General features: G+C 39.3%; 1 protein-coding gene across 2 annotated transcripts in view; it reads left to right on the forward strand.

The window, feature by feature from the left end:
* Positions 1–9,074, forward strand: part of SLC26A7 (solute carrier family 26 member 7) — a 71,187-nt gene extending 62,113 nt beyond the window's left edge. For both annotated transcript variants that reach the window (XM_049822527.1, XM_049822537.1), the window contains 4 exons: positions 1,901–2,001; positions 4,808–4,862; positions 4,952–5,055; positions 7,169–9,074. In XM_049822527.1, the coding sequence (XP_049678484.1) occupies positions 1,901–2,001; positions 4,808–4,862; positions 4,952–5,055; positions 7,169–7,204 (296 nt within the window). In that variant the 3' untranslated portion in view covers positions 7,205–9,074. The remainder of the gene's footprint in view (positions 1–1,900; positions 2,002–4,807; positions 4,863–4,951; positions 5,056–7,168) is intronic.
* The last annotated feature ends 2,501 nt before the right edge of the window (positions 9,075–11,575 follow it).

Raw genomic sequence — 11,575 nt, forward strand, 5'->3', positions numbered from 1 at the left:
ACGTCTTTGTCAAAATGTTTCCTTTCTCCCTCTGGGGAAAACTGATTTGCCGTTGGTCTGTATCAGCACCACATTAAACAGCTGCTGTTGCCCTTGCCACTGGTTCAGAGAGGGAGCGGGTCTGTAGCTACCCCCTCCATTTAGAAACCAGGCAGCCTCTACTGCAATGCAGATGCCAGCTGGGTGGGAAGGTAGCAGGAGTAAGTGACAGGGAGAAAGACTAAGTTCTTTTGGTTTGGAGGCAGAGGAGGTGTGTAGAAATGATGACAGTGAGCAGCCTAGGAGATCTCGTAAATCCTTTGTGGGTTTCCATCATAGTAATGTCAGGCAGGAGGTTTCCTTTAAAATTCTGTATTTTTGTTTAGTATATATCTATTAATGTACATTGGACAGTACAAAGACAGTAAATCTCTGGAGATGCAAGTCCAAAAGGCTCTGGCTCTCAGACTACTGTCAGAAAAGAATTAACACCATTATAAATCTATACCATGGGGAAATTCTAAGTCCTCTCAAAAGTTAAAAATATTTACCTCAGCTCCATCAAAACCATTTAGCTTAACCCATCTTTACATTCAGAATTCCTTTCCTTTGTACTTTTTTTTTAGTTTTGTGCATTATGATAACTGACATTTGCTCACAGAGTAAAGTAAATAAGATGTGTGTTATTTTCTAGTTTTCACTTTATGAAAGCCAGGAATCATTTATCTAGATGCTAGTACAGGATGCGTTTAGTACAGAGTATGCTTAATATAAGCACAAGATGGCCTGAGGTTGAAGAATGAATAGAAGACTTTCGCAAATCTTACCAACATCTTTTTTTTCTCCAGCATCAATATGCAATACTATATAAAAAATTAACCAAACAAAAAATAGCAGAGTAAAACCTTAGGAAAGTGAAACGCTCCACTTTCTACATATTTTTCTTCCTTATGGGTGGATATTAGTTAAGCCATAGGCAGGTGTTTAGGTGCTACAGAAATGAATGTTGTATCAGAACTTAAGAGAGATATGTTCTCTGTGTATCCCATGTAAACTCTTCCAAACAAGCCAAGATATTATCCTGACTCATTTAGAAATTCAAATCTGAAGAAGGAATTCTTTAATTCTTCAGATATTATTTCTGTCTGTCATGGTTTAACCCCAGCCAGCAACTAAGCACCACACAGCCACTTGCTCACTCCACCCACCCCTAGTAGGATTGGGGAGAGAATTAAAAAAAACAACAGTAAAACTTGTGGGTTGAAATAATAGGACAGAAAAGGAAGGGAAAATAATAATAATAATATACAAAAGAAGTGATGCACAATACAATTGCTCACCACCCGCTGACTGATGCCCAGCAAATCCCCGAGCTGCAGTGTCCCCCAGCCAACTTCTCCAGTTTATATACTGGGCATGACGTAATATGGTATGAAATACCCCTTTGGCTCATTTGGGTCAGCTGCCCTGGCTGTGTCCCCTCCCAGTTTCTTGTGCAGTCCCAGCCTCCTCTGGCAGGGCAGTATGAGAAGCTGAAAAGTCCTTGACTTAGTATAAACACTGCTTAGCAACAACAAAAACATCAGTGTGTTATCAACATTATTCTCATCCTAAATCTGAAACACAGCACTATACCAACTACTAGGAAGAAAATTAACTTTATTCCAGTTCAAACCAAGACACTGCCTAAAACATCTCACTAATAATACATTCTGTCCATCATCACTTCATCTCATTGCTCTGAAGGTCCTTAATTTGTACTTCTAAAATGTGTCATTTGGTTGACAGATACCCCAGTACATAATAGTAGAATTTTTATTGTGATAGTTTGGGCTTATTTTGTTGAACTATCATTATTCTTACATGCATTCCTTGATTATTCTTCATTGTAATTAAAGTTTTTCATTTATCAAATGTGTAGGTGAGTTGTTGCAGTCATGTCACAGTGAGCGACGTGTTTTGATATTAGACTGCAGTGGACTGAATTTCTTTGACTACACTGGAGTCTCAGTGCTGCTTCAGGTATTCATGACACCAGACAAATTCCGTACACAGAAATACAATTACATGTATGAATTATTGGGGCCAACTACTGGTCACCTCATATATCAGTCGATAGACATGTCACTTGTGGAAAAGATTAATACAGATTTGGTATTAAACTGCACTGTGTTTATATATAGAATTGTATAAAAAAACAATTGTAAAGATTTTGGGTGACAGTGCAAATGTAAATATCTGTATGTAACAGATCAGTTTCTGAAACTTTTTTTTTTTTTTTGCAATTTTAAAGTTATTTTAGGTCATATTTGACCCTGTCATGTCAGTTGCAGTGGAGCCAAGTGTAGATTTACCCCTTTAAAACTTCAGCTTTTAATTCTGTGATTTTATCTGTATGTACTGCTTTCTGCTAACCCAGCGGTCTTAATGATCTCCATGTTTTCTCCTGTGGGTTACATATCTAGCAGGCTGGATTCCTCAGGCATTGTAGGAGCTCCAAGAAGCTCCTGGAAGACTAAAACCAGTAACCACTGGTTGCTCTGGTGAATGGAGTTAGATCCAGTTGGTGGCTGGTCACAAGTAGTGTTTCCCAGGGCTCAGTATTGGAGCCAGTTCTGTTTAAAATCTTTATCAATGATCTGGATGAGGGGATCGAGTGCACCCTCAGTAAGTTTGCAGATGACACCAAGTTGGGAGGGAGGGCTGATCTGCTCGAGGGTAGGAAGGCTCCACAGATCAATCTGGACAGGCTGGATCGATGGGCCAAGGCCAACTGTATGAGGTTCAACAAGACCAAGGGCTGGGTCCTGCACTTGGGTCACACCAACCCCACGCAGCGCTACAGGCTTGGGGAAGAGGGGCTGGAAAGCTGCCCGGCCGAAAAAGACCTGGGGGTGTTGGTCAACAGCCGGTTGAATATGAGCCGGCAGTGTGCCCAGGTGGCCAAGAAGGCCAACGGCATCCTGGCCTGCATCAGAAATAGTGTGGCCAGCAGGAGCGGGGAGGTGATTGTTCCCCTGTACTGGGCACTGGTGAGGCCGCACCTCGAGTCCTGTGTTCAGAGCGTGTCCAGAGAAGGGCAACCAAGCTGGTGAGGGGCCTGGAGCACAAGTCTTATGAGGAGCAGCTGAGGGAGCTGTAGTTGTTCAGTCTGGAGAAAAGGAGGCTGAGGGGAGACCTGATCGCTCTCTGCAACTACCTGAAAGGGGGTTGTAGTGAGGTGGTCTCTTCTGTCAGGTGGCTGGAGATAGGACGAGAAGAAATGGCCTCAAGTTGTGGCAGGGGAGGTTTAGACTGGATATTAGGAAAAATTTCTTCACCGAAAGGGTTGTCAAGCATTGGAACAGGCTACCCAAGGGAAGTGGTTGAGTCACCATCCCTGGAGGTATTTAAAAGACGTGTAGTATGGTGCTTAAGGACATGGTTTAGTGGTGGACTTGGCAGTGTTAGGTTAACGGTTGAACTTGATGATCTAAAGGTCTTTCCCAACCTAAACAATTCTATGATTCCACATAATGAGCAGTTCTATACAGTGGATGAATATTTATGATTGAAGGCTATTTCTTACGTTTCCATTGGGTCTGACATTTAATAGTTGTGTAGTGGGTACAGATTTAAGTGGGTATGCAAGGGTTGGTTCATATAGTTTTTCTGAGTAAGACAGAAGACTAGATTTGAACTTGGGTCTCAGCCCAGGCCTTATCCTAACCATTTTCCCAGTTTGCTGCAGTGATTAAGCAGTGAAGTAAGTGCTGCCTTAAAAATGTTAAATTAAAACTACATATATAGGTGGGGAGATAGTCAAAAGGAAAACTGGAAAAAAAAGGTTAGTGGGAGTTACTCTTTATTACATCTTCCCTCAAAACATAGGGCATTCAACAAAGCATTAATTAAAAAAAAAATAATTGTGAAATGGATTTCCAAAAGATCTTAGAGACCTCAGAACTACAAATTACGTCAAAGAAGTGTTCAATAAATTTGTGAGACATAAGTCCATCATGGGCTGTGAAGTGCACAGGTTAGGAGTACAGCCTCTGAGTGAACGACTGGTCCAAAACTGAGTTACTCAGAGGAAGAACACACTCAATGTGTCCTCATTTTACATTCCTTCCCGAAATATCATCACTGCTGCTAGAGTTGGATGGATTTTTATACTGAGTCAGGATTTTTGTTTATTTTAAAAAATAGGGTATTCTGATGTGGTTCTTATTGAATCTCTTCTCTCAGAATTGTTCCACTTTACATGGATTATTTAAACATTTTTTGAAGCAGGGATTGCTTTTGACTGTTCCTCCTCTGCCAGAAAAAGGCCCAACTCTGGTTCTACAGTTGTTTTCACTAATTTTTACTTTCTAGCTTATTGAATATTTAGTCTCTGTGAAGCTGAAAATTTTCAAAGAAAGAATAAAGAACTATTTACTGCAGAAGGTAGCCTGATGGTTATGGTGCTTTTCTGATAGACTGCTGGAAGTCTCAAAGTTTCCTAGGTCTGATTCCTGTCTTTGTGGGCTGGTAGGTTAGCATGTGGAGAGGGGATGCGAAAACTTGCTGAAAAAGGAGAACGGGAAAAAACCCCTAAAAAATGCAAAATTGTTAATCAAATTCAGATTTAATTCTCAGCAGAGCTGTAGAGTACTTTGAGGAGGGGGGAGGAAATTGGTGTGGGTTTATGGTGTTTGCATTATAGAAAGGCTCACTCTGGTGGCTGCTGGCAGTATAGCTTCAACAGCAGCACTGAGTTGAGTGCTTTGAATGTTCTTTTTGTGTATTTTACTCTCTGCTGGCATTTTAAACAGTTTTTTTGACTTTCATTTCTTTGTAAATATAGATTTACATGGACTGTAAAAACAGACACATCGATGTGTTGCTAGCACACTGCAAAGGCAAGTATCAGCTTACAGCAGAATTTTTAATATGACAGTTTATATAGCCTCACTACCTTATCAGCGCTCATATGTTTGTTTTATTGCAGCTTCCTTGATAAAAGCAATGCAGTACGGTGGAAATCTTGAATCTGAAACCCCTGTCTTCTTTGAATCTATTTCTTCAGCAATCGATGCCATTCAAATTCACAGGGTGAGACTTGCAGCAGGGGTAGATGAAGTCTGGAGGGCTGTTTGGATGCTCACAGCAATTTGTTAAAGTCTGAGGAAATCTTATTTACCCAGTGAACCTTTTGTGTAGAAATCTTTTATCTGTATATTCTCTACAACTGGTCTTCAGCCTCTGGACTGCAGTTACCAAGTTTTTCCTGCTAGCACTGTCTTGCTGTCACCGTCTCTCCTTTCGTCACCGTCTCTCTTCTCAGTCTTCTGTGCTAGACCTAGAGGCGCTGTGTTGTGGTGCATTAATCTGGGTGCATTCTCCACTGGAAAGCATAATGTCATCTAGAAACTCCTAACATAGCCTCTTGGTGGGGCAAATTAACTCGAACCCAGTTCTGCATTACTGAAACTACACTCCTCCATTCTTCAGCCTGGGTTGCTTAAAGCTACTTCGTGTAGCACCCGCACTGTTCTGACCAAAACACTTCTGGATCCTTAACAAGTTTGTTTCGAGCTAATAAGCTTCCCTCTACCCTGCACTGCAGTGTGCTGTCTTGGCTCACTGGTGGAAAGAAGGTAGAGGAACTGCATGAGGTGGAAGAGAGCTTGAGGGAGAAGGAAGGCTTTGCTCAGAAATGAGGCTTGCAGCTTGAACGTGCATTTGCTTGAACATGTATTTACTTGCTCAATAATTCTTGCATTCCTTGTTAAAAGGCTGTAAACCTGGGCTTTCCTCATAAACCATGTGAGCCTGTTCCATTGTAATCCCAGTGTCACTGAGTGTGCATTACAAGTAGTGTGCTTTCCCATGATTTTATTTATGATTCCAAACACGGCTAGAGCTTGGCTCACGGCCTTCTTCAAGAGACATTAAACCCATCATAGTCTGTGGTTTTGGGTTTTTTTTCCTTCACTTTATATTTTACTAATTAAATTAGAGTTGCCTATGGACAAAATCAGTTTCCATTGATTTATCCAGATAAGGTTAGTTGGCACAGTTGGTCTAGTGGATTGACCAGAAAAACATGTTCTCTTCAGAGCTTTTCAACATTTTTCATTTTGTTGCCCTGCAAAAAATAATTTACTGAAATGGTAACTGCAGGGCAAAAATAAAGGGGATGGCTATTGTATATTTTGTCTGGGTCTGATTAGGTGAATTAGGATGATTGTTGTGTTATAAATTGTCTGTATTCTTTATAGGCATTAATTAACCTTCCAAACATTCTTGCAAGATAGTTATGTACTAGCATTCCCATTTTATGTAAATGGGACATGGACAGACCAGGACAAATGTTCAAAGTAAAAAACGGGAGTTAGAGTTCAGAAGCCTGCTGTTCTAGGAACTGATTCCATGTTTCTACCAGAGCTGTGAGGCAAATCAAAACAGAATAGTGGCCCAGTGGATTAGTCCGAAAGGCTTGCACACTGCCTCAAATTTTAAATGTAATAGTGAACAGTGTATGTATGCTGCTGATGCTTCTTCAGAGTATTCAAAGTATATGATTTGGGTGGGTTTTTTTTGTTTGTTTTTTTTGGTTTTTTTTTATGTGTTCCTTGTGTTTAACACGTGAAGATCAGATGAACAGGAGTAAAAAGCCAGGGTTACTGCAATAGCAGCACCACATTGTAACTAACACTGTCTATGTACTCTTCCTGTGCCTTTTAAGATGCTGAGGTCAGTAGGAGTTTCGAGTGTTTACATAAAGGAAAAATGGTAGGATGGGGTGGGATGGGAAAGGATGGGAAAGGATAGGATAGGATAGGATAGGATAGGAGGAAGGAGTTGGAGATTTATGGCAAGTGATCTGTTCCGATTTACATTTCAGCATCCCCCCACAGCAGGAAGTAGCCTTTCACCGGCAGAAAGGTAGAGGCAAGAGGACTTTGTGGTTCCTTTTCATCTCTGCTGCTGTTCGGAAACGCAAAAGTGCTCTTATCTACATCCTCCAAGGATAATGTTGTGTAATTCTCATTTTTATGTTGATAAGTTGATAAAAAACTCATCTGTTGCTTTACGTGGTTCATCCTTATCATAAATAACTTTTTGATTTACTAGTCTTTATAATGGTGGCATTTTCAAGCTAGCACTGCTTCATCTGCTGGAAAACATTATAATACTTTTTTTTCTGTTTTTCCCAATTTAGAATTACAGCAAGTTCAGTGAACAGAGTGAAGTGTGATGTCAACCCATTGAATATGACTAGTTTCATCTGCTCATATTCAGAATGAACTACATCATGGTTTCTCCTTAGCTTTTTTCTCCAGGGGATCTCATAGATGGTCTTTTGTATGCCATATATATTTGCTACGTTCAGTAATGACAGATCTGCCATTCAGAAAAAAAATCTTTCAGCTGCCATCACTCAGAGAATGTTCATGCAATTGTTCTATAGTAGTTTTATGTAATATTTTTATATACATTTAGATACAAATTATTAGAAAGCAGTCATGAGGTACTGACTGTGTTTACCAGTGAGGTATATTCTCTTAGATATCTTCTATTGTAACATTAGTTGTAATACGCATCTGTAGTTTTGTGTATGGAATAATGAGACATTATGAATTCTTAAAAACAATGTGTTATAATTAGTACAGTATATGCAGGAAGCCATATACCAGTGCATATTGTTTCTAATGGCTTTTCTTACACTTTCTTCTATTCAAGACAGCCATTTGCAATAACAGCATCATATCACAGCTAACATATGCTTCCATTTTTCGTACTTGATTTTGTATGCTTTTTAATGCCTGCCAATGTCAGCGGGAGGACAGTATGTTCAAAGGCAGAATACGTTGGCTAAGTGTACTGAATTGTCTCCCCCTCTAGTAGTTGTCATGAGTTATTATTATGGTTTGCTACATTTTCAAAGCCACAGGTATTTCTTTAGCTCAGCTCAAAGAGGAAAAACTTGTAATATTTTTCCAAAATTTGTTCTTGTTTCCAGCATAGAGTAGTCTGCATTTCCAGTTTGAGCTGTGATTTGTTTGGTGGTGTGGAAATCTTCAGCTGTGGCAGCTGAGAGATGGCAGTGGAGAGACACATAAGGTGTGTGCCACATTTCAGCCCCAATCCCGACAATGCAGTACTCTGTGCAAGCACACAAATGGGGTGGAGGAATTCACGGCTTGAGTATTTGGCTTGTAATTATGGATTGCCGCAATCACATTAGATGATGCTTTCATATCAATATCATGTTATGTGGCAACATGTATGACTTTTTTTCCTCTTGCTTTTGTTGCCATACGTGAACACTACCTGTAAAGTGTGAGTTGAGCAAAAACTAATAAAAAAATGAGAAAGGATGAGGAAGTAGGATTTTTTCCTCACCAACTTAAAAAAAAAACAACTATGGAAGCTAAAAAGTAAATGAGCATGGCACAGCTGTAATGGCCATCTTAGTACTACAGAGAAGAGAGAAGTGCAAGGGTGCTTTGTGCAGCTGGAATGTATAGGCAAAAATCTAATGCTAAGGATCCTCTTTTCAGCAGCAGTTACATATGTATGCTTGTCTGAACTCTCCTTGCTCTGCCTGCCCAAAGTGGCTGCCTGCAGTAGATGAGGTGGCTCATGGAGTGATTTTCACATCTCTGCATAGTTGTGTTAAGGCGTTGATGGGCTTTTCCTCTGGTCTTGGTGGTTCCACACTACTAGAAGACAATGGGAGAGAGCCATGGGGGTTTTTTACCCTTTCAGTTATAGGCAACTCTTGGAGTTATTCCCCGCTTTGTCCCACAGATGACCAGAAGTGTTCTGTACATGTTCTTCTGAGACTGCTTTCATAATTACTATGCAAAGGGTTGATTAGTAACTGTAAGAAGCTTGTTATATGCAGGAAAAATAAGTTCTGTACATTGTCCCAAGCACATTCATTCCAGATGCTGTAGTTGATTGCAAATGACTCGTTACATCCTCAGACTCAATAACAGGCTATAACATTTGATTAATAATTTCCTCAAACAGTTTTAGTAATTTATTAACACTTCAGAAACTATTTACAATGTACTTTAATTGTAGAAGCATCAATTTTATGTCACAGCTGAATGGAGATCTCAACTGCAAACTGAATAAATGAATAAATGGTATCTTTTCTACTAAGTTCAGTATTTGTTCTTTGATGGCTAAATGTTTTTTTTCTGAAAATTTACAGATACGTTGATGAATGAAATTGTTACAAATAGGGTCTTTAGCAAAGATAGCATCTACCAGGAGACTTTTGGGTTTGTTCTGAATGATATTGTAAATGGAACAACATAGATACATCTAAAATTCTTTGTAGTGTTAGCCCTTGATGAAACCCTCTGCATCTCTGCATCAAATTAACAATTGTGTAGTGCTAATCAAAATGGCTTCCAATTTCCACTGCTTTCAATAGGAATAACTTTTCCACAGCTAAATGGCCATTTTGGGATGGAAATTTATCTCCCATTAGCTCAAAGACCTTCTTGTGACAGTGTCTTTAAAAAGTGTTTCATCAGTGTAAGGCTTCAAATGCAAAATGTCTTAATGCTGTGATTACTGCTTGATTGTCTCTCAGGGCAGAATAAGGGATGAAATACATTTCTTCCCTTAAAACTTTTAATCACAACTCTAAATTTCCTAGCCTTCCAACAATGGGCTTTGGGATACTTACAATAGTCCTGCAATGTATTTTACCTTATATAGTTAGCCTAATTTTTTTCTATTTCTGAGAATATACATTGTTAATTAGATTCCCTTTCTGTTGCAAGTGGCAACACTTAGGATTGTTTCTCAGCAGAACAGAGTGTTCAAGGGACCCATGAAGATAGCTGCCCTTTCAATTGCTTCTAAAACACCTGTACTTAGTTTAAGCTCTGTTAGACCAGAACTGCTTTACAGAACCATGTTTAGTGGGGGAGGGAGGGTAATTTCATTTTTTACCATTGACCTAGGAGGGCAAATTACTTCACTACTGTTGCAGTTTCCATTTCTCTACCACCACCCCTCCGAGCTACTGACATTTACTAAAACAGGTGATTGCACATTGCCTGTCTTCAAATGACCAGGATGACATGCCATCAGGTCTCATGCACCGGTGACCGACCTCCAGGACATCACTGGTCACTCTGCTGGTGGGCTGGGAGTTGCTTAGCATCTTGCTTGAGTTGCTCTCTGCAAATCTCTGCTGATGGTAAGTTTGCTTCACTTGCCGAATCAACTGACAAACTGCTGAATTCTTTGGTGAAGATTTAAGGAAACACCCTAAACCTTCTAGATTAACTTTTGGAGTTTACTAGCAATTTCAACCCTTTCCTCAACGCTTCTTTGTATAGACTGTCCACTGGCTTCCCTCTGGCTCTCAGGAAGAATTACTGTGTAAATATATAGGAGCTTAATCCAAAACATCTCAATTAGCTTCACTAGAATAGAATAGAATAGAATAAACATAGTTCAGTTGAAAAGGACCTACAACAATCATCTAGTCCAACAGCTGTTATTATAAAATAATAGGATATTATAGAATAGAATAAACCATATTTATTTTTCTGATTCAGAAGGGCAAAGTAAGCCAAACTTGCCCTGTAGCAAAGAGACTGCACGAAGTCTGTGTCTCCTTACGGTGGTACAGGTCCTGGTCTCACTATCCACACAGAGGTGAATTACAGCCAGCAAGGATAAGGGGTTTAATTATTGTGCCCATCTGAGGCAGACATTCATCTTTGTACCTTCCAGCCTTATTCACTTGAACACCCCTAGGGAGTTTTCAGAATAATGCAAAGTTTTATTAACTGGGCTTGCATACGTAAGCTTGTGCAGTGTTAGCAATACGGGCAGGATCTTGCAAAGTGCAGACCTCTCTCTGTTCTTACTGATTTCTGAAGGTGTAAGAGAGAGACTGCACCCTCCAGCAGAGGCCCAAGGAAGTCTCTCATTTACTAATGGGTTTCAACTAATGAAACCAATGAGTTTACTACTGTGAATAGCAAGCAATTCTAAAACTCTAACCATTCACTTTGATTCTTATATGTGTACCTAGATGCTTAGATTTTACCTTCCTAAATTAAAAATATATGAGTCGCCTAGCTTATGAAAATCAATGCTTCAATTTTAAACATTTCAGTGTGTTCTGCACTTCATAGGAAAACATTAATACAAGATTGTTTTCAAGAGATGGCCCAATACTCTCTGAGATGTTATATTTGCTTGATGTGTTTAGGAATTTTTAGCTATTTTAGGAATTAATTCAAAATGTTAGATAGTACGTTATGTGAATGAAGAGTTTTCTGCTAAATTTAAGATGTGCTAATCAGAGTATATTAAAATGGGGATCTGATCATATGCCTCTTACAGAATTTGTGTTTCACACATTCCAAAACAAAGTGAGCAATGAGGAAAAAAAATAGAGCGCAAACTGATGTTAAGAAATGAATATAGTGACAATTATAAATTAGGCATAAAATATGTAATAAGGAAAAGACTGTTAACATTATATTTATGCAAATTAAATGTTTCTAATTCTCATCAGATGTCTTTCATTTTAAAGGTTATTTGCCCTGATTCTATGATTCAAGTGTCACAAGGTCTGGCTTTA

Source organism: Accipiter gentilis, chromosome 2 (genome assembly GCF_929443795.1).
Source record: "Accipiter gentilis chromosome 2, bAccGen1.1, whole genome shotgun sequence".
NCBI lineage: Eukaryota > Metazoa > Chordata > Aves > Accipitriformes > Accipitridae > Astur > Astur gentilis.